A 24,102-nucleotide genomic window follows, 5' to 3' on the forward strand; every position below is an offset into this window, starting at 1 on the left:
TCAAATTGTCAGATAAACTTTCGTTAGAACCAGCAATACACCGGTTAATTCAGTTCTGTGTTCATACTCCCACTACAGCTGTATGGTAGACCAGAGTATCAGCGTTTCTCTGTGCAGGGACCACATAGTGCTGCATTTTTAGATAGTCTTTTCAATAAAATTTGCAATATAGAGATGGATAAGCTGTTCAGTGGCCCCCATATAGCCTGCGCAGTAAGAAAGCTCGACTCATCGCTCGTCCAGAGAGTATGAAGTACTTGAGTAGGCATGACAATACAAACAAAATACTAGGAGAATTACGCCGAGAATCATCATTTCTATGGGTGATTCTAGTGGTATGGCAAAAAATAAATTCTGATGGAGACTTCACCCTGGAAGTAAGGCCAATATATGCTGAAAATTCGAAAGACGGTATACAGCTGTTTCATTCCTATTCCAGGGAGTCGAACACGCCACCCCTAGGCTAATAGTTTGAAAATTTAACTGACTAATCATCAGTGTGATTAACTCGCAATTACACAAAAAATGGAAAGGATTTAGAGAATAAATTCTGCTGCCCAACTAAATGGGAGACCCTTAGAACCCACTCTAAGGTCATCGTCCTGGAACAGTTTCAAAGAAAACCACTAGGGTTACTGCCTACGAACGCTTCTCTTATTACACTAAGGCTCTATTTCGTAGAGTGATTCGGTCACAAGGTTTGTGGAGATTTGTAGAAGCCAAGAATCAAGCATCAAGGCATCTCAGAAGATACTGCCATTGTGATTTTAATCCACCCGGTTTCACTTAGCACTGTATCAGTTGAAAGGTAAACTCACTTCGATTCATTCTCAACACAGAATGACAATGTCAGGATGCAATCAACGATAGAAATCCACTGATCAAAGCAGATCTCATGAATAGATAGTATAGACAAAGTCCACAGTTTAGTGCTTTTCAGAATACCTCATTTCCTAACTTGAAGATCGAATCTTGCGGACTTTAAATCCACGAGGATCTTAGAAAAATTGGAGAATAGCTACGTGAGTTAGCTTCATGGAGACCAAAAGCTTCCCTCGGAGGTTGCAAGCTTTTGATCCTACAGTTACAAGATCTCACCGCAACTTTTCAATGAAAGGAATGCATCAGTCCCCCAGTAAATTTACTGGTCTCAGCGGTTTGTTTGAGGCAAAACACTGGGGTTATCTGGCCGACCACAATTAACAATGTTTGCGTTGCACGATATCATTAATCTTGTCTGAATTCCTACCGCTTTTTGTTTGCACAGCCATTTATTGCCTTCTCTTAGAGGTTCTCGTCAGTTCGTCCCCCAAATCCTTTGAGGACCTAAAGAGGGTGCATTGAAGGGGACAATTCATTAATTAGCTCACACCTTTTACTAGAAACACCCTGGTGGAATGGAATTCTCCATATGTTCTTCGTGATAAGACACTTGGGTCTTACTAATTCCAAGGCTTCCTGCAAAGAACACATGGTCTTCCACGTGAGTGCAAAGCTTGCTTCATTTGGTTGTTTTCCTTTGTATTTTTCTAATGAGCATAACTACAAGGTTTTCCGCTATGGTGAATGGTTCTTTCAGTTCGTAATCCTCCTCAAAGTTTGAGTTTCATTGTTTTGCGCATGATGCTGAACGTTGGCTTCGAGACTGATTAATGATCTCAGAACGAGTGAATTCCTACAGATGTATGTGCCATCGATGTCCTAACTTACGTGGATGGCACTGCTACCAATAAAGCCTAGATTTATTAGCCGGACGTATAGCAATACGGCTGGTGCGGATCACAGCTGATACTGCATTTGACAGAATCCCCAACAGACAAAAAGCTGGTTTAGGTGGCATCAAGTGGTGTGAACAACACTCAGTAGAAGTTAACTTTCGCATTATCTAGATTTTAGTGTAGTCAGCCATGTTATTCTTAAGGTAATGTTCGGTACGTACACGGAAAAAGAGTTCCCAACGTCTTTTTTGGAGCTTATTCCGTTCAAGATCAATTTCTAGGGGTTAAGTAGCTCTCCTAAATTTTGAATCCCACGGACCACTCAATAGATTACTTAAATCTGAGTGTCGTTGGAAAGATTCATCCAAATAAAAAGGCAAAATATATTGGAAATATTGCTATATTATATTAAACTGGGTACATACGTGACAAAAGTTTGAAGACCGACTTTTTGAGTCGAAGTGCCTTCAAACAGGATGTCTCTTTTGAATGCATGGGCAGATGATCACAGCTTGAGTTTCCTGATGCCATTTGGGGTTCTCTTGTTAGCCGGATTTGAAAAGCAGAAAAGCACGGTCTTGGAAGTAGAAGTAAATGAAATTTTGGGTCTCGTGGGTGACGTAGCTGAAAAGGATGCGAAGGCAGGTATCGTGAGAGGAGAGCACATTTGTCTCCCCAGAAAAAGACTGTCTATAGCTCCGAACAAAAAACGCAACTGAATCTGCGAGGACTATGCCAGTTGACGATGCTTCAAGGGCCAAAACAGAACAAACCTCTTCAAAGTGACGTTTTTCAAGTAGGATAACTATGTTGTTGTCGGAGAGTATGTTGAATCCACTCTATTTCGTCTCAACCATTTCCAGATGAGGTTATGTAATTTTGAACACAGACTGAGAAAGAATTGCTTAGTAAGTTTCGAGAAAACCGGAGAAAAAAGCGTCGAAAACACGCAGTAAAACATTATGTCAACAGATGAGCAAACCAGAAATCCTCCAACTGACGCAATGAAGGAATTTTGTTTCTAGATTTAAGCAAATTCCAAAGTCTCCAGTACGCATGACCTCTTCAGTCCCACCGGTTCACGGCTTATCAAGAAAGGAAGGTAGTCACCATAAAAACTGAATTTAAACCACCAAGGTCAGTGGATGGAATGAGGCATGCATGGTCCACGCTTAGTCGCTGTTGTTCCCCAGTTAGACTATATGGGTATCCGATGACCATTCGCCACAAACTAATAGGTTTACTTGAAGCGACACCCAACAGGGATTTAGCTTGACTTAGCTGATTAGTTCTCCTCCCGCCTTAAATCTCGACCAACCTCGGAATCTAGTCACTTGGCCTGACGAAGCTTTTGTGTCAAAAGCGAAATGTTGCCCAGCAATAAATCTATCGATTGTCATCAAAATTTTCGAAAAACGTTTACTTGAAGCTGTTTCGACTAACGCTGCGAACTTATATATTGCGAAATGCTGGCTGAGAGCGTACTTTATTGAGCTGCAGTCTTCTGTAAGGGGTGACTGGCACAGTTATTCCGAAACTCGTTGACAGCTGGTTGGGAAACTGGCGAGCGAGTACTTTTGCATTATTTCGGAGAAGCAAAGGGGTCATTCATAACAGCGCAGTCCGCACAATCCCTAGTTAGCTCTTTCCCCTATCTGATGGCGAGTTACCTCGATCTGGAACATCAACACTTCGACCCAACTGCTACTGCTTCGTTCTCGTCTCACCCGTCTACCAGGTGTGTGCATAAGATACATCTGGCTGATCAGTGATCAAACAATTCGATTCACGTCTGCAGAACACGAAGCACATTCATCGGTTTGATTTGGCTTTCCCGGCTTCATGCTTTCTGAACTTTCAGAATTTGCCTCGCATATTTCAGAGGTTCTACAGTCTTAGTATTTACTGTCTTTTGCAAGATTGACCCAACTGGATCACTTATTCACACGGATTTGTTGTATTCGTATGGACGGGCGATTCCAGCCCGAAGATAACAAAATAAAGCGTTTCAAGTCATCGGAACGCAGAGCAAAGGGCAGCTCGATTGGTAGATGCTGACACAGTCACACCACGTGACTGGTGCATTAACTTGCCAAACTCACCTTCCGAAATTTTTTCCCACAATGCAATGCCAAGTTGGTGAATACTTCCGATCGAATTCCTTTTTCAAATGTGCCGCAATATCCTTTTCCATATCAAAATGATCTACTGCATAGGCTGCTACGTGCACCGCCTCATCTTGCATATCGTTTGGCATGTCGGCATTCTTGATCACCGCTTTGCGCTCACCCATTCTTGTTTTCTTCAGCTGAGAAATTCAGATAACAATACTGTAATCACTTGCACTGTTTACCGGGCTTTATGTAGCCAAACAGTAGGATATGATATCATTGGACCGTATGGATTAGTAACTTGGCTTCAATTTGTCTGGCTTCTTTCATACTGATACCATCATCCTTTCTGCTCACCGATCGACCGCGTGTCAAGGGTGTGGGAGCTTAGTGAAAGAAGTTGGAGATAAACTGTGCTTTTCATTTTGAGGTAATCAATTAAACCTTAGATTCACATCTCAATTTAGTGTCTCGGTTCTGTCAGCGTGAGTACTCCGACAGCATACCAGCACCAGTGACCTGACTATGGTTTGCATTTTTGGACGAGCAAGGTGGATCTGTGGGTGTATATCGACACTGTGCCACGGCTACGTACGCCATCTAGAAAATGCGTTTTATGAGAACACAGCTCTTACCTTTCTAAACTAAAATGTGCCTTGATGTTTAAAGTAACAATAGCAACTATGACATGAATGCTAACACTTGGATGCTGTCTTAGTCTCTCTTTGTGTATCTTTGTGAATAGTCTGACAAATCCTTTCAATTTTATCACCGTTTGCATTGCTCGCGTTTCAAACGCCGATTCGATTGCTACTCTAACGCACATCGAGTTCGTCGGGTCGAAAACGGTTCAACATGCTATTTATCTGTTTACCACAACAAGGTTTTTACAATTAGATCTGGATTCTATGAAACTTGCACAGAGAAAAGATAATCTAAATAGCCTCAAACATTGCAACCAGTTCAGAAGGAGACGATAAAACTGACGTAAAGAAAGTGATGTGATGCTGTTGGGAGAAATGAAGTCCCCTTGTTTTTGCTGGTAGCAACTTCTGTTTTATGGTAGTTACAAGTGGGATATCCTGCACTGAGTGAACTAGCACCGTGTGAAACAGCTATGAAATAGTGTAGTTCCCAGGCACGGTCTTTTATCAACAATTGGATCGGGCTGAGCCAGAGTTCACTAGGTGTGAGCAAGTTATATGCTTACTGAACTACTGATCACGCAAGAGGATTTGACATTTGATAGCACAACGTTAAAAGGAGAGATTTAAAGGCGAAGGGTAGAATTTCTGGAAGAACCAACTAGTCTCAAATCCGTTCTAATCAAGCACACGCTCATGGATTTGTGCGCTCCTTTATGTCCCCAAAACTATGTTTACGACGATTTTGGCAAAACTGAGCTGAATTTCTAAGAAGCAGGTAAAACATCCTCTGTCTGCACTTCACACGTGCTGTTGCTGATTGGCCAAACATGAGTCACGCACATCTGTGGTGGTGCAAAACGATCGATTAAAAACTGAGTACTGTTCAAAGCAGGCGAACGTGAACAAGACTCCAGCATCGATGAACAATTTCCGTTGAGGTCGAAAAAGAGTATTTCTGACGAAAATCAATCAAGAAAGCACCTACGTGGGATTCATTCTGAAGAGTTAACGTCTTCCATGTTGCAGCATTTCACGTCTCTTTCAGTACCGTCGGGGATCACCGGCACTGTGTGACGCCGGTTCTAAACGGGATTACGAATTGAAGTTACTTCTAGATGCATAAGTGAACGAACAGTCCCTCATATACAAACCTCTCAGAATAAGACACTCGGCTCCTTGAGATGCTCTTCTTTTTGAATTCTTCATTTTCCGTGTGAATAAAAGATCCTCATCGGCCAACGGTCAAAATAAATACCTGGTCCGTTGTTCGTCTATCCATCGCATACCTGTTGATTGTAGGTCACCTGCTGGTAACAAATTAAGGCATGTTTCGATGAAGGAGAGTGAGCAGTGAAGAACGCTGTGCTGTCAATGAGCCGTGAAATCGCATAAGATCCTGGCATTTGTGTGAATAGGAATAGAACGAAAACAATATCGGGATTAACAATCCTACTTTCACGTTACATCTCACTGTTCCACTGATCAATGGCAAACAAAAGCGAGGCATTTCGAAACGTGCTTAACTGTGTCTAAATCTATCACAGTGTCACCTCAAAGAGGAAACTCTTAGAGACATTTTTTCGCTGGGGATAGTATGCTTTCAGTTTCAGTCCAATCACAATGACTACTTTAGTGTGCCCAGAGGACCTTGTTTCACGTAGTTTTTTAGTTCACAGACATCGTCGGGGTAGATGGACTATAAAGAACGCGAGTGCTTTCAAATGAAATTCTATCCTGAGAGTTCTCCCACTTGAAATCTTTGCTTTGTTGTCATCGAGTATCTCCGTTCATTTAAACAATGTCTGTCTTGGGCTTAATACACTACTACTAAACCGGCTGAAAACTCTTCGGCAGCTAAGGAACGATTTCACCCTTCTTGGGGCTATTCACATAGGCTCACTTACCGATTTCTGTTAACTTTATGTTCTACCTGAACGCAGATTGAAAATCATTTGACTTATCAACTTGTACGCTGTTTATGATCATCTTTAGAACATCATAAAGGAGGGATTCAGCTGGGTTCCAGTGAGTATCCAGGTAAATTCGGATCGGTATGCAGAACAGGGGGAGCCATCAGCCGCAAAATGCTCTTAGCTGCAAAACCCTTAACAGTGGAGTAAACGACTTTCTCCGGAATGTTTGAAGAGTGTATAACTCACACATCGGTCGTCTGGGCGCCTTATGTCATGGGGTATCTACCTTCTGTTTACTAAGTTCTATTCACTTTTGCATAGTGAAAACTTCTGAAATAACTGGAAGGCTTTCTCCATCCAAACATATCTTACAACCAACGACAGCAAAATTTACCACCCCAGGCACATAACTCCTGTTCAGTATATGCTAGAACTTGCATACCATGCATCGATCAAGAAAATGATCCATTAGGGCGTGCCTGTAGGTACGGTTACTAATGCTCTCCTAGCACTCTGTGAGTAAATATATTTTGCGGGTGATTTATGGGCCTGACTGGTTTTACCCCCCTCCCTCCATCTTGACCACTCCTCCTTCGTCTACGTTTTCTTGTTATCAACACCACAGTCAGTTAGCTCACTCTAAGTTTGGCAACGACGCATGGTTCCGTAACACACATGGTTCCGCAAGGAAGAGACGTTTTTGAGATCCATACCAATAGCTATTTGATAACTAGCTGATGACTACTACGTCTGATGTTTCGCGGACACCTTTATTCGTGGGTAGTCACTCATGAGTAGCTCCCTCACATACGTTATGAGCAAAAGTGTGTTCGGTGACCTTGTAGTCTAGTGGTGGATTCTGGAATACAGTGCTAGACATAACTCCTGACGGGTCCTAGTCAGGACAGAAACCTGGTGGATTGCATATTTCAAATATGGTTGTAGATACTTCCGGCTCACAACGAAATTTTCTAGAAAGCAGGGCACCCAAAGTGGCTATCTTAGGAGCTAAAACACCTGTGTCTTAAGCATTGTTCCTTCGAGTAATGGGTTACAAACGCTTGAATGAGTTGTTCCTGGTATGCTAGCTGCAGCGAAAATCCCTGCTGGTCGATTTACTGCCCACTAAAGGTGAGGTGAGGGCGACTGATAAAAGAGGCCGTGGAAGATAGTTAAGGCAAATGTATGTCAGTCAGCAGACTCGGAACTTGAGTTCGATTGATACTCATCATCATCATCATCATCATCATCATCATCATCATCATCATCATCATCATCATCATCATCATCATCATCATCATCATCATCATCATCATCATCACCATGACATCAGTGTTCAACACTGATGCTTCACTGCCATAGAGTACTTCACGCTTGTACGTGAACTGGGATACTGCCAGGGCGCCCACACCTAGACAGGAGGACGATTAGGGTCCTCAACGAAAGCTTTTGGCTCAAAAGCCTAACCGCAAGGCAGCGGTGTTTGGCGGGAAACGCAAACGCATTATCATTTCTACAGAACAAGTCACCACATGTTCCAACCCCCAACCTGCAGGACCAGGAGACTGTGTTCGTCAGACCTTTAACTATTGACCAACCTGGTATGAGAGACTCTGCGAGTGTCGCGAGACACTCTTCAGTATAGCTCAATGGATCGCTGAGGTGCGCAAACCGTCACACCACGATAGGGTCCAGTCTCTTCGTGACGGTCGATTGATACTGTTAACTTTTGAGTCTTTCTGTCCATACTACAGTCGGTCTGTGAATACCGTCCATGGTGGAAACTTTCCTGATAAACTTCTGATATCCTTAAAGGTTACACGGATCATAATCAACAAACTCACCGAACAAAATGATCTAATTTTTCCATTAGGCTCCTGCTGGATTTCTTATTACTTGCAGTCCGTGGAATCCAAACATAGAGTTGTGAATTTTGAACGCCTGGCAAAATACGCCCTCATTCAAACCAAATAACCATTTAATACAGTGTAATGCACACGTCACGAGCAGACATGCTCACATGCGGAGTCTTTTCCTACTCATCCAAATGAATACCCAGGATGCTTTCTCTTTGAAACGTCCTTGAACATTGAGCTTTGTTTTAACCATTAACTCACTTGTTTACAGTTGGGTGGCATTATCCAGAAACAAGGCTCTGCAAACCTCAGTTTTTCCCAATAGTAAAAGACTAAAAAGCCACTGACTTTACTGCCCATGGTGACTTATTTTGCGAGATAATTTAGTGAGGGTTTGATTTGATCTTTACCAATTTTATCCCTATCAGAAAATGGTTGAAGTTATTTATTGAAATCAGAGTTTTTGGGGCCAAGTTTTGATGAATAATATGAGTACTACCAAGGGAAATGCTTTCAGCAGTCTATGGGGATCTGAATCCTCCTCGCGGCGCCTGGGATATTCTCAGCTCACACGCAACAGAAGCACCTCTGAAAGCTAGTGGCTACTGAAATAGTTCACAGTAGTCACAAAATTGCATCGGTTTGGCAGTACACAAAAGAGCATATAGGGGGCAAACAAACTTTTTGTCAATAAAAGAAATTCTTTCTTTAAACAAAGTATTTTACCAGGCTTTACCCAGTGTTGTAAACAATGGTGGGGAAATGGAAATCTCGTTCAACTTTTGTTTGGCAGAGTAGATCACGTTTCCATCGGGTTACAGCGTGATCGATATGTCGGTCTGCTGACCATGCAGCCGTATTCTTTTTAGCTCACGCAGTTGCCGACATTAGTAATGTTTGAGTACCTTGACTCACGATTGTCAAGAGTGTTGACAACAACTTGACAACCCAAAGAAAGCACATTCCGGCCGTAGCATCTGTCACCGTAAGATGGCAGTAGGCCGGAAGATGTTACTGCCCAAAATGACAAAGGGATGACCCCGTGCCTATTGGCTTTCTTCGATAAGGCTCTTTGGCCAGACTTCTTGATAGGTATAAAGTCACTTTTCCTCCAGCCTCGGAGGGGGTAGCAGTGATAAGCAAATGATGGAGTTTTCTGGATGGTTATGACGAAGGATGTGCTTCCTGGAGGACTTCAAGCTAGATTTCGAATGGTGTGTGAACTGCTCTTTCGTTCAGTTCATGGTGTAGATGCTGTACAGCTAGTTGATTCAGAGACTCTTTTGAGATTCGCTTCACTGGGAGGAGGTACCGCTCGTAACGGAGAACACAGTTAGGCTAAATAAGTTTGCCACCAAAGTGGCTACATTTTCGCAAGGCATTAAAAACTTTTCCTAGTTCTCCCTTATTACTCTTATCTAATGAATGACTTGTTTCTGTTTTTTGACCACTTTACTGCTAAGTATGATGTGATTCCGAATCCTCTATTAGTCTCAAGATGTAATGAAAGCACCAAGAGAAGCTGGGATGAAAGTTATTTTGTGAGTGCTAGTCATACCGGACACCGGTTATTTAACTGACGATATCAAAATTTATTATCTTCACACATTCTCTTGATTCCTTCTGAGGCTTTCAGAAATAAAAGATATTAGCAAGCAATTATTATTTTTCCAGAACTGCTGTCAGGATAGTCTTTGATAACGTTCGATAATTTTAATCCTTCTGGGTTTGAAAGATTGTTCTTTTCTATCAACGGATGATTTACCCTTGTTTAGTGTTTATTGTATCAATTAGACAGATATTTAGATGACCACAGATTTCCGCTTGCAGTAACTTTGACTTCAGGCAACGAGATGTTTCATGTCATCGTCAGCATCAACACCATAACGTCAGTCCAGAGCACTTATGACTGGCTACTGTCCTTATTTATAGGTATCATGGTTATAGGTAGGCTTGGATACTGCCATGGATTTAGGGCCTAGACGGAGGGGATGGAGGTCCTTTATCAAAGTCTTTGGTCCAAAACCCTGACCGCAAGGCAGGGTTTGGCGAGAAATGCTGGTGCACTACAATGTTTAGGGAACAGACCTTCAAAAAACTTTCCGATTTCAAGCCTTCAGTACCAGCAGACCGTGCTGGCCACACTTCTAACCAATGACCAACCTGGTATGAGAGACTTCACGAGTGTCACACGGATATCCTCAGTATAGCTCAATGGGTCGCTGCGACACACCAAAGTAAGGTTCAGTCTCTCCGTCATGGGCTTTGGGCTGCATAGCGTATTCCTGCTTAGCTATTTACACATGAGTCAAACCAGTTATAACTTCTAATAGATTACGATGGAGACTGTCTTGCACACTCGTCTACCTAGTACTGAGATTTCCCTTTTTGTTTCCCTTGACAATACGAGCTACAAGATCCTATTTGGATGTGAACCGCGGGGGTCCGGGACATAGAAGGCCCTCGGGTGTTTGGATCTTTCCCAATCCACTTTCGATGAGTGGATCTGCTTAGGTGGCATTGGGCATATAACACAAGTGCTTCTGGGATATTCAGGACGGAAGCAGGAAAAAGCCCCGGATTTCCTTAATCTCCGTGTACACAGTATCAAAACCTAGCCTGATTTCTGGTCACCCATTGTCCACTCTTCTGGTGCAAACAACTCCTAATGAGATTTTTACAAGACCTAGAATTCTGGAACATTTTCTAGAGAGATTAAACATGCTTTGGTGAGTGTGATGATTGTGTTGTGTAGTTAAAACCCAGATTCCCTGAGAACATTTATTCAGTTAGCGGTCTCTTGAGCAAATGTAATGTCTGGAAAGTAGACGCCGTTAGTTTCCTTAAAAGACTCCCTAGTTATCACCCGTTAATTAAACAAATTTCTTCTACTGACATATTTCAGTACTCCTATGATGACCACCTTTAGATAAAGAGAATCTAACCTTGAGATAGTTCCCTGCTTCTCCCAAAATAGTACATGATAGTTGTCCTCAACTTGCGCTAACAATTTTCACATACAATGCGAAAGGTTATTTAATGCAACCTGATAACTGTTATCGCTTCTCCCCGACTTTGCAACATACATTAATTGCAGGTTGTAAGGCACTGCGTTTTTTGGAGGGAAAATTGGTGTAATCTTTGCTTCCCATCAGCTGTCACTTGGATAAATGAAACGATGGCGTATGCAGTTCTTTTCCATGTTTCTGCAGTTCAACCATGGGGAGACAGCTTGTTCTGGCCCACAGTGGTCTGTAGCCAGGCGGAAAAACTAGGTCTGATGATGAGGATTTGTCTTACCTCTCTGATGAATACACATATAGACCTATTATGTCATCAATGTTATCTGTTTTATTGGCTTAGAGGTTTGTAGTTGATTGCTGGGATGAATCGGCATGAGGGAGATAGGACAGATAGGCAGTTTGGTAGTTTATAGTAGCTAGTGATGGGAATGATATGAACGTTCGAGCAATATGTTACACGGGTCGGTAACACAACGCACGATTCATCGTATTTATGCTACCAGGGGAATACCCCAAAAGTAAAAGTCCCTGAATGGTAATGTGAAGGCGTGGGAGTAGGCCTGAATCTAACTGGTAACGGTGGATACCGCCTGTCATATGTTCGGCGAATCGACACATGGCCCTTGATTCTGACACAAGCGCCATATTGTTCGACCCACACAATTTACCGAGTGTTCGCGGGCAAGTGAATACCAAACCATGAAGGAATCGCGAACTAGCATTTCATCCTTGGGATTCGTAGTGAACACCTAGTCAATGCTGAAGTCTATCCTCAGATGTGCTGCGCTGATTAGTTGTCTGTCTTTTTAATCATACTTTACCCCAGGAACTCGGGTTCTAAGACTCAGAGCCCATATCCCAAGTGGGGTGCAGCCCAGCACCGTGTTAGATAAACTGTGTATATCCTTAGGTCTCATTCACTGTTTCGCTGCACGCTGGACGTTTCCCGCCTTGATTAACGGACACTTATTTCGGTCGCGCCCATCTGTAGTCAATGCCTTGGATACCGAATAATGTTGACTGATGAAAAGTTCGAGATCAGTAAAACTTGATTGGAGTTAGCTACTATGATGTGGGCACCTACTTAGGGATTTGCAATATGTTTTCAACATAAACATAGGTATGTATACATTTCTGGATAGAGTCAGTCTAACTGATTGCCATGGCAAATCAGGTTACGCAGCTCATTCCCTAGTCAGCTCCATCTTAGCTGATATTTTACAGTCAAGTTCAAATACGACATTTTAAAACCAACTAACGAATGATTAGCATTTTACAAACGATAAGTTGACTTCCAGTTAGTTGACTATTCATTGATTAGAAGCCAGGACAGAGGATGCCTGCATGATCTGACCAGTACATCAATTTGCACAGCTTTGTGTATATGAAGAGAATACTTATAAGATATCTAGTCTTTACAAATGACAGATGCTCAACATAACAGAGAATGGTGATTCGGGGCAGATAGGTTTGCAATAACAGTGATAAAATAACTAAGACCAATAGACCCAAGAAAGTCCGCGAATTCAAGAGCCATTTAAAAGCAGTACGATATCGTGTACCTGAGGCGTAGTCTCTATGCAGCACAGCTGAAGATGCACTTCAGTGGTGACCGACTGCTCATTATGGATCTTAGGTACAAACTTGTTTCAGGTATTCACATTAGTAGCGAATGTTGAGCACACTATGTGGGTTGAACGATACGGTGCTTATGTCTGAGAATCAAGTTCCCCATGCCCATGTGCTAGAAAAAATGAAGTAATCAGATACTGACAAGCAGTGTCCTCAGTCAGGTGTTCGATACAAGCCTCTGACCAAGCAATCCAACATGGTTTATTGATTACCGAATAATCGGTCGAAGGCTACTTACTAACAGTTGATCGAAACAGAGAAAGCTGCTAAAGAGGCGACTTCTTTCTTTGTCGTAAAGAGGCTTGCGGAAGCTCTGATATTGAATTGGTATGTCAATTAAGTCTCCCCATCACTGGGTGTATAGTGTCCTTGTCTTCAACCTAGCAGTTTACAAAAGATCAACCAATCAAAGTGCTCTGTTCCTTAGGAAGGCGGCTCTCATTACGTAGACAGTACCCCAAATGAACCCACCTTTGATTTCCAAATGACATCTCTTTGGTAGAGGGCTAGCTGGAAGTCACGCTGTATTCGCATGGACTTGAAGAGCTAACTTCTTTAACGATGAGCATCTTGGATGGGCTGTGCATTGCTTAGCTGTCAGAGTCACTCAACTACATCCCATCACCAGACGGCCATTCTTCTATCACCTCACGGGAAAATGGTGAAAGCCAACTTGAACTTGATGTCACCCCTCAGCAACACCCGAACAGTTGAGCCTACAATCTGCACGCATTCAGCTGCTTATGGAATACGAATGCCACATTCCTGATTCCTATCAATGCCTCTAGACAGTCTAGAAAAAACGGAACAAAAACAAGGGAGCACAAGACGGATTTTGGTCCCCTGTGCAATTTCAGATGAAGTCCACCCTAAGCACAATTCCCTTTCATGATCCACAGTCTTCGTCTGCGTTCTGGAGCACACAGTTTCTCAGTTTATCCATCCTGACACTTATCACATTTAAATTTCGCCAGCTGGTCAGTAGCGGTTCACTCAGCCTTTGGTTCGGCGTTTCCCTCACATGCGGGCTATGAAATATTGCTGTACAACGAGCATGTTCTCTCTGGCGTAGAGTAAATCCTACCGTTATTTAGGTGCCACAGTTATGCGTTGTAGATAGCCTGGCTGATGGCGGTTGATTCGTTCGCTGAGCTGTACAGTTTGTTTGCAAACTTCAAAGGCGAGGTAATCTTAACTTCGGTGAGTTGTTGGCCGAATCAATGGGTTTGTGAAGTAAAGACACGACCTTTGTAATATGGTTGTACGGTTTTGGTGTTCAGGCTTTGCCCCAACAAGTCATTTCATGTAAGGTAATTTATACCTTAGTAAAAAAAACGGACTCGTCAAAGACGACTGGATGTAAGTGATCAGTATTCTCACTACGACAAGATTTCCTGCAAACGATCCATTGAGTAGTTGAATTTTTCTAGATCAACCGAATAAACCTAGGCGGATCGACCAGTGCGTGAACAGTGAACCAGTGCAAAAACTTCGCAGTCAAATGAATCACTATCAGTTGTATATTATTTACACAATCTTCAGTTGAAGCAGTGGTTCGAGCCCTATTTTTTGAGCATTTGCCGACGATTCACCGGCAGTTAGTTTCGTCAGACTCTTTGAAGTGCCAGGATCTGCAAAAGGCAGTAGTTGCCTTGTGAATGACGAATGTGAAACCGAAATTTTCGATTTTAGTATCGTTCGTTGTCATTATGATAGTGTAGTATGTGAAGTCTATAAATGACATCAACATAATTTCCACTGTGATTAACAAAATATTGGGCGCCCATCCGAAGAAACTGCTTGCTTTTATAGCTACAGTCTAGGTGTCCCATAGATCGGAAGCATTTTGTGCACTTTAATCAGGTGAAAGGTTGCGTGTAATAAGCGGCCGCAATTTCAAAGTTACTGAGCCTCTTGGCAACCCCAAGTACTGAAGCTACATATTTATACGGGGTCTGCGTTTTACCGCTGACCCGCAGCTGATTCGACAGGGCATCCATACTACCATCTAATTAGCACCTAACATTTCCGTTTGCCCGAACTGGAATATGCATCAAACTGTCAGTACACCCAACTATGGCTAATAGTAAGAAGAACGAAACACATCTGCTTGCAAAATGCTACCATATTTGACCCTCCAACAAGAATGAAAGGCAACAAGTACCCAGGTTGCGAACTATTCTCAGACCTGACAAATTATGATCACGTGGAGAGTATGGTTTCAACAACCCATATGTTAAGCTCTGTTAGTAGACGAACAACCGCCTTACAACCATTATTTCTGTGAGTAGCTGATATTCGGAGGAAGGCTGTGGAGAAGCTTCGCAGTGTATATCCAATGACCGTGCTGGGATTTGCACCCCGGATATCTGACATAAGAGACGAGCGTGTAACCTTGTGAACTTTATTGATCCGACTCCAAGCAGTTCCTTGGTTCTTGGTTCTCGAATCCGATATTTGGCTTTCTTTGAGCATTCCGATGGAGTTCGTCCTTTGCACGTAGTATTGCGTAAATTGGCCCAGTACAATCCATCGGTTGATTGAATCATCTGTGGAGTACCATCATCGTTATAATCAAAAACAGCAACATCAGTGTTTGAAAAAGACGCACCACTGCCATACAATGTCATGGTTGTACGAGGGCTGGAATACTGCCAGGGCGCCCAAACCTAGACAGGAGGACGATTAGGGTCCTCAACCAAAGCCTTTGGTTCAGAAGCCTAACCCCAAGGCATCAGTATTGGGCTGGAAATGCAAGCACATTACCATTTTTACGGAACGCGTCGCCATACATGTTCCAACCCCCAACCTAGAGGGCCGGCAGTCTGTTTGTCAGACCTCTAACCATGGACTAACCTGGTATGAGAGACTCTGTGGTGACGCGCGGATACCCTCCGGTATAGCTAAATGGGTCGCGAAGGTACGCAAACCGTAAGTTTCAGTCTTTTCGTGACGTCTGTGGAGTACTATGCCTCCAGAAATTCCATTCCGTCTCGTGTCTCCGCATGCTGAGATTTTCATATTTTCCCTATTGAATTTGTGGTTTGCTTGGTCTCTGTGTATGGATAACAAGGATAGGGAGTCATCTCTCCGGGCGGCCCCGTTGCGTTCCTTTATTTCTTTCCTTTGTGTAAAACTACACCAGAAAAACAGGAACTCAGCTCGGTCAAAACTTTCCTACTCCTACCTGAAAACAGGTTTACGTTCTGTGAATCTTCACCATCAAAATCTACGGAATACTCCTATGAAGTTATTCCGATCAACTTCCTGACAGACTCTCTTATCTCAGCCAAGAGATGTCCGGCGAAAAGGTACAGCAAAACTATTCAGAAGACAAAAGACGCTAGAAAACTGAAAGTCCGCTGAGGAAATGGACGACCCTTGTATGACCATTGTCTTGGGATAGTTCTTATATTTTGGTATATGTCAAGTTTGATAGGAACGTCCAGGGCACATTGTGACAATCTGATAGGCTGCTGACTACCTCTTGTGTGTGCATGGAACATGCGACTTCGTTCATCACCAACCCAATCCGTATTATCTTCAGAGCGATGTGAAGGCAAAAGAGGCATTACGTACCAACAGAATAATAGAAAAATTCGAAAAGAAGGTTGTTGATTGAGCAACAATGAGGGATAGCTGCTATGCTAAAAGTTTTAAGTAATTTTGGCAAACAGGGAACAGAAGGCCAAAAAGGACGGTGGGACCGACAAACATACAAAATACAGTGCTTCTTTTTGAATATATCACAGTTTTGGAACTTGGGAACACATAAACAGCAGATGAGCCGTAAGAATGACATCTTCAGAGATATAGTGTGTGGTAGTGGGGGACTATGAGTTGACGTGACCTTCGAGTCTAAATACGGCATTATTTCTTAAAGTGTACGGATTTCCACCTCCAGACAACAGCAAAAATCATTAACGATATCAGAAACCTTGGTACAGGTGTGGTTTGGTTTCGGAAAGCTCAAAAGTCGGAAAATTTTCTTACTATCGATGCACACCAGGTGGTGGTAGATGGACTGGCCTCTGGTCAGTTGGTGTAGGGTTCTGTAAGCAATGGCCTGAAAAGTCCGTCCAAAGGTCTACATATTCGGTATTCTTACGGACGGAAGCAATAAATCGGCTGCGATTTTCGCGGTCCGATCGCACATCTACCGCAGATATGCAGCCCAACTTGAAGCCAAAAAGCGGTTCGTCGTTTTGTCCATTGGACGACCGTTTAGAATTAGTGACTGCAAGCAGTCTGAGGGGAACCTTGAATAGTTCACGCGTTAGCACCGGGCGCCGATCTAGACAGGAGGAGATAAGGCTAAAATGTATGCATACAGAATTCAGCTGCTGGCGGTTGGTGAACTAGAACACGATGACATACCTTTGAAACCAAGGAGCGTTTCTCGTGAACTCCCTCGAGATTCCGCGTTATAGTGTATTTCAATAACTACAGTAGTGTATCACAAACCCTGAGGAACTGCTCACGGTTAAATCTGTCCTAACAGTGAACTGGTAACGTTATAGCGATGAATTCTGTTACTCATAGTATGTATCGGACAAATAGTGAGCAAGTCCTGAATACAAAAAGGCGACAAAATCCAGACTAACTATCGTTGCCACAAGTCAAAACTCCATCACGAAAGTCATAAGATGTACACCAAAGTAGTTTACGATAAATTAAGTTGAATGACTGAATAATCAACAGAACTATAGCCTATACAAGGTTAGTTCCAGTCCGCAAACATTATTCTGCGATAGAGAATTTATTTTTGACGCCGTATTGAAATAAATATCTCAAAGACTTCACGCTTCTTGCAATCTCTCATGAATACTTGAAGTAATTTGCCTCAGGAACTGTGAAGACTGGAAGCAAAGAAAACTTCATTTGCGGTCTGCCAAGGCGCCTCATACCTCACCGAGCAGTTTGATGTCCAACCAGAGCAACATTTTTGTTGGACTTTGCCTTTTATTAGTACTAACAATAATGGTAATAAATTAACAGACAAGCGTATGTGTTTACTTGTTTCTGAGTCGCGATCTGACATGAATTCAGTTTGCTGCATTTCTGTTCTACCTATATTGGATACAGCTACTGGTATTGGAACAAGACGTTGAGATGGAAGTTCATTTCCATAAGCACTACATTAAATTGCGCGGAGATTTGTATTCATATAGAAGAAAGTATTACGTGCGTCGATTCTGTCGAGAACTCTTCCGAGAAGAAATGAGGTGCATCGGGGGGAAAGTAGTCTCTTTAGCAGTAGAAGAATGTTTTGGTGTTACCGTGCGACTTTTTCGAATTGAGTGCATACGGCATATATTTAGACATGGCCTCCAGCAATTCGTATTCGCCGGTGCACCAAACTGCCTTGCGATGAATCCCTCAAACTCTTATTCCTCATTCTGAGAGAACCATTAATTACAATCAATACCACGACTTGGCGATATCTCAGAAGAAGCCCATAAACAGATCATTTCGTCAGCCATGTACAGGGTGAGATTTCCTCGGCGAAAGAATACCAGTCGAAATATCTGGCGTGGGGTTACCCAAAATGAACTTTCTACTCAGAGGAAGGGCTTGACGTCTTTGTTTACCTATCCCAAACCAAGAGTTGTGTGGGCGTCCAATCCTATGACGTTTGTACAGTTTGTTTAAAAATAAATTATCGAAGCAGTCGAAACAGGGACAACACCGTATCAGCCAAAACAGTTTTATTTAACCGAGATGACCAAAATAAAATCACCTAGTGGTTTGGTATAAGCAACAGCAAATCTGGGCGGCCTCTGTTTTCTCCACGATTGAAAACGAACTTATCCGGATTTGAATAGGAGGAATGCACGGTCTTGCAGGTAGAAGTAGATGAAATTTTGTGTTTCGTGCGTCACGTAGCTGCAAGGAAAAAATGTAAACGCGGGTTTTGAACACTCGCAATAGTAGTACAATATGCGTAACGAATAAGCCACGTAAATTTTACTGACCTTCCAAAGTGCTTTCCAACAACACAGTGCCAAGTGGGCGAATATTTACGGTCGAACTCTTTCTTTAAATGTGCGGCCACATCCTTTTCCAATGGGAATTTGTCCAGCGCATAGGCAGCAGTGTGTACGGCATCATCCTGCATATCATTGCTCATATCGGCATTCTTGATCACAGCCTTGCGGTCACCCATTGTTGCGTTGATACGTTTTCACAACCCGTCGATCTTGATGCCTACTCGTTAATATATATTGAGCGGCAGGTGTGGATGAAGCTTACGAATATCTGTATTCTGTGTAGCGTGATGGTTTAGTAGCTTGGCCTCATTAGGCTTCAATCAGTGTATATGACAGCCATATGTGTGCGCTTGTGTTCCAACGTACACATGAAACTCATCTCAACAAGACATGTGACCATCATCGGTGTTACTCACCTGCGGTCGTCGTAGCATATTCATATGAATTTGTCGACATAATGGAGACGCGGGAATTTTCAGAATGAGCGAATCCGTCCTTATCCGAGTTACGAGAGCATTCTACGAAATTGTGCTCATGTGCACAGTTGTGTGTGACTGAACAACTCAAGTTCATCTCGACTACCTTGCGCAAATATTCACGCTCAACGAGTTTTTTTTCAAGGGACCCACGAGATTACGCACACATATTCTATGAAAAATTGCTGCAGCAATAACTACCAAGAGAAAAGTAATTGTTAATAAGGGAAGCCATGACAAGTGCACAAATTTACGGGTGTTTTCAAGACATGGTTTATTCGGCTTGAAGAAAGGTTTGGTACTCTCTCATGCGCAATAACCTAAATGTTATGTTTGACTGGAAAGAATGAAAGCTCGATTACCGTTGTGCTTCTTGGAAGTAGTTTGGTGAAGACATTCTACCATATGTAACAGGGACGAAAGATGAAATAGGCAACCTTCAATTTCTTAACTTAGCGGAAGTGAACCTCTTTCGAAGAACCCTCATTGGTTATGGTCTGAACGTAGCCCTTTAGCATTCGTCCCACAATTTTATTAATGTTAAGCTATGCCTTGCTGGATGGCTTTCAGATCTGCAACGAAGCTATCGACCACTCAATGATTACACCGAGATTATCCAAGAGGGAACAAGTTCAGATAATAGCTTACAAAGAATTGATTATAAATAACGGCAAGGTTTTTGAGATAACACACACAGCAGAGTTCTTCACAGCGACCTAAGGTACTTTGGGTGCAAAAGGTGAAATTGAAATCAAGTTCGTCTTGAAACAAGAGACAGATCGATGAAGACGTATCTCATGGGCTAAATAGCAGTGAAAGCATTATACGGCCATCAATGCAGACCGTTCTCATAACAAACACAGGAAGGGGAGGAAGTATTGATTGGTGATATACCGTCATGTTAAAAAGAGAAAACATACCATATGGAACATTTCGATCAGTATAGGTAGGACAGTTGATTGGAATGTCTGAATTCACCTTCGCCAGCTCACAGCGCTCACCTCCCAAGAAAATTAAAAAGGCAGGATATTACCACAGAAGCATTATACTCAGCTTGGGTATTATGCGTCTGTGTAATAACCCCTGGACCTCCGTGTTATGTCCGGTCCAAGAGAAGACCAAAGGGACCAAGACCTTGTGGTGACTATCAAAATCGTCACGGCCCCTGATTGCTGAATTGTTCCTCACACTCATACTCGGAAGGGCGTCTCCTCCAAAACTGAATTGGTGCACGTCCACGATTAGGTCCTTGTGTCCTGATGACATTCTCAAAATCTCTGCAACTACTCCTTTCGGACTGTACGAATTTGCTCACAAACCTTTTGGTTTACTTACTACTGTTCAAACAATCGATCTTTCTCTATACGTTTGTATCTACATTGATGGCCTTATGGTTACTGTTCACCATGTCCCACAAAGCCTCATACATTTGCGTTTGATCTCTGATCGATTAACACGTTCTTGCCCCACCGTCCATATGTGTTTTTGATTTGACCAAATTGGGTTTTCTTGGCCACAGTATTGGTCATTATAGTATGAAGCCCATCCCCCAGGAAATTGATGCCGTTACAAGCTACCGTTTCCTAGTGTACGTCAAACGTTCACGACAATTTTCAGGTGTAGACAAATACTACTGCCGTTGTATTTCTCAAATGGTCAATTCTTCTGTAGTTGTTGACTGATCTGCTGCAATAAAAATCCAAGAGTCTGTCCCTAATCTCACCCATGTACCTCGTGCTGCCAACATCTCTGGGCTGGCGCACATCACTCATGATTAGGAATTCCAGCCAAGCCTATTACCGATGCCTGGCGCTGCAATTGGTCCCGTCCTGCAGCAAACGGACTGGACTAACAAACGAATACTTATCTTTATCTTCTGGAATCTAGTACCAGCAAAACACTTACAAAACCTTTGACCGTGAGCTATTGGCCATTTATCCGCTTTCAATAGATTATTTGGTGTTGCAAACCAGTTCTGTTCGTCTTCAAATCCAAACACAAAAGCCATTTTCTACGCTTATTGCGACATCTTTTTATTAACCGTCAACTTACACCGGATATCTGATTGGTGTAGTTGCATATGTCTTATCTTGTACCCATATACACACTACGTCTTTCATTTTTTTACCTAACTTCCCTCGTGGTTATGCAGCAAATTTCGGGTGAACGTAGTGATTTACATTCTGGCAATTTACTTCCATTTCTAACCGGTAATTCATCGATCACTTGTGGGTACAGCAGTAACCCTCTGACTTCATCGTCCAACTGATTTTGCAGATTTATTTTCCATAGTTCTCAGTTCCTATCTCATCCCACTAGCCATGAAAAAGGCAAGGTTAATGGCTGAACATTTCTCCAAGATAACATGCGTGAGAACATTCGGTCGTGGGCGAAACATCGTATTGTTTGCTAGCAAAGTAATTCTTCAGGACGTTTCACACATCCTGACCATCCTTTATACAGGCCCATATTACATTTGCAGGGCCCTTTTCCAATTGTTCTACCTAAATTCTAATCCCTATTGATTGTTCCACTTGTGAACCCCATGTGACAATTATACGTAATATCGCTGCTCGTTTGGTTCCAGAATGTTTGTGGAACCGCGGGTAATATTCTTCGGAACACCTGCAATCATCAACCCTCATCGTGGATTCCAGTCCACCTCGAATCTCTTCCGCGAACTACAACACCTTTTGGGAAGTGCCATACTGTATACCATTTCTTGTCAATCACCCCGTCAAACGTTTTCAACGTCAATTCAAAGCTAACATTGTGAAGGTGTTCTCCAATACACAGTGGTTGCAGCAGTTACCAGTTACGTTCCTTAGACTACACAACAACGGGAGATATGAAATGCTCAACTGCGGAACTCCTAGTTGCCACTATTCTCAGGTTACTCGGGGTAATGGTCCTAGACTCTGGTATATTAGGTCAGCAAAGTGCACCGTTTGAGCAGCACATTTGTCACCTTAGGTCAAATGACACACGTAAAGTACCTCGTTTAGCCCAAATACAAAGAGATCATTAACTATGCTTCTTCGTTTTGATTTGTGTTCCATGTTGGTGATGTTTGCCGACCCCTGTAACAACCATGCGACGACCTGTACACAGCTATCGTTTGTCACGACAAGGTCTATCTTATGAACTGTTAGCACTGACCGTTTATAAGCTGTATACGTTGAGAACCCACACACGCAGACACATTCCCTCTGGTATCTACCGTGACAACTGTGTCTAAAGTCTCACCTTAGGACATTTTTACGCAGTGTGCCATATCCTGGAGAACCTACCTCATAGTTTAAACATATCCAGTTTGGACGTGGTGCTGAGGCACCTATCAACTGAGTCTCCCAATGGCTACATGTCCATTCTGTTTAACGGATTCTCTTTGGTTTATCTGCATTCTGGGGGAGCCATGTGGCATTTCCGTAGCAGCATTGTTGATTTATGCCTTAACCCCTTTCTGTTTACTCTTCTCTGTTCACACTTAGTGGCCCTCCACACATACATTTTCGCGTCCAGCCATTTACTGTCAATGAGCTCAGTTCGATCATTGCTCATGTTTGAACCGTGTGACTAAACAACCATAGATCTCGTCTACTGTTCGACTGTGGCACTGAAATGAACGAAATAAGCATTGTCCTGGCGATTTGGTATTTTGTAAGGTTGAATTGTGGGGAATAGGTTGTGTGAAGCAGGTATGCGGTGGCACTACGATGCGATTGGAAATAGTGACCAATTTCCACAAGTCGGTTGATGCGTATAACCCACCCGACGGTCTGTACGCGCCTCCACAAAATCCGAGCGTTTCGCTCAGTCTTTTGCCCAGGCTTTCTACGCAAGCACAAAGTACCTCTCTCCCTTCGTTCTCGTCTGCATAGGTACCTGTTCACGTGACCGAATCGGGTGATCGTGGACGTCACTCACCCTGTGAGGTGGCTGGACTCGTGTAAAACCATCGATCGCAATCAGGGTGATTTAGCATCCGAGTAAGCATGTCTGAACTAGCGGTGGGTGAGACAGTGAATCTTACGCCACTTTGTCGGTTGCCACAGCAATGGAACAAGGGCAGGCACGTCTGATGGCTAAATCAGGCCAGTGGGCTATCCAGCAAGGCTTGAGTGCCGTTCCGCTTTACGGAGTGTGAATATAACACAGAAGCTATAGCACGGCGACTGAGCGCTGGTACTCGGTGTCGGGCCGGTACGTGCTGAGACTGTGAGATAAATTCCAGGGGACTTGAGTCAGGTGCGATGTCAGGATGACTGAAAGACTTCGCACTATTGATTTACTCGATTGTCCAGAGAGTCAAAGATAGATCAGAGGGTGATGTACGAAAAAACATTCAGTACAACTGGATCTCACCGTATGCGGTTCAAGCTTCAAAGAAAGTGGGTGCTGTAGTTTTGGTAAGCTCCACATATAGTATCCAGGGCGTAGTGATTAGAAAATACAACCTACTATTTTACGTGTTTTTGGGATCGTGTCGCTGTGGGTATGGACAAGGCAGTGTTTAACTAGCACACCATTTTTTGGTTAGGTCGAATTCGCGCTTCCCTCGTCCAACATAGCATAAAACTTATGACTTAGGAGGAATTCACTGGAACGAAAATAGCTGATCGTTTCTTGTTCTTGAGTGACTGGTAGGTAGTGCATCTGTATTAAATCCCAATATTTTCTGTTTTCTTCTGAAAACAGCTACTTGTAAACCACGTTATCTCATAGTTGTGGGTAGA

At 42.9% G+C, this 24,102-nt stretch overlaps 3 protein-coding genes across 3 annotated transcripts; 1 reads left to right on the top strand and 2 right to left on the bottom strand.

Moving 5' to 3' along the window:
* Positions 1–2,263: 2,263 nt before the first annotated feature.
* T265_01474 (hypothetical protein) lies at positions 2,264–4,011 on the bottom strand (the record flags this gene model as incomplete). Its single annotated transcript, XM_009165515.1, has 2 exons — positions 2,264–2,408; positions 3,821–4,011. 2 exons carry the CDS (start codon positions 4,009–4,011, stop codon positions 2,264–2,266), a joined length of 336 nt encoding a protein of 111 aa, XP_009163779.1.
* Positions 4,012–11,884: 7,873 nt separating this feature from the next.
* On the top strand, positions 11,885–15,829 carry T265_12803 (hypothetical protein; the record flags this gene model as incomplete). The annotated part of the gene is made up of 2 exons (XM_009165581.1): positions 11,885–11,953; positions 15,617–15,829. Coding segments are annotated over 2 exons (282 nt in total), but the record flags the coding sequence as incomplete, so codon positions are not given.
* Positions 15,830–18,590: 2,761 nt separating this feature from the next.
* Positions 18,591–19,110, bottom strand: T265_01475 (hypothetical protein; the record flags this gene model as incomplete). Its single annotated transcript, XM_009165516.1, has 2 exons — positions 18,591–18,786; positions 18,876–19,110. 2 exons carry the CDS (start codon positions 19,064–19,066, stop codon positions 18,708–18,710), a joined length of 270 nt encoding a protein of 89 aa, XP_009163780.1.
* Positions 19,111–24,102: the final 4,992 nt, after the last annotated feature.

Source organism: Opisthorchis viverrini (genome assembly GCF_000715545.1).
Source record: "Opisthorchis viverrini unplaced genomic scaffold opera_v5_16, whole genome shotgun sequence".
NCBI classification, from domain to species: Eukaryota; Metazoa; Platyhelminthes; class Trematoda; order Opisthorchiida; family Opisthorchiidae; genus Opisthorchis; species Opisthorchis viverrini.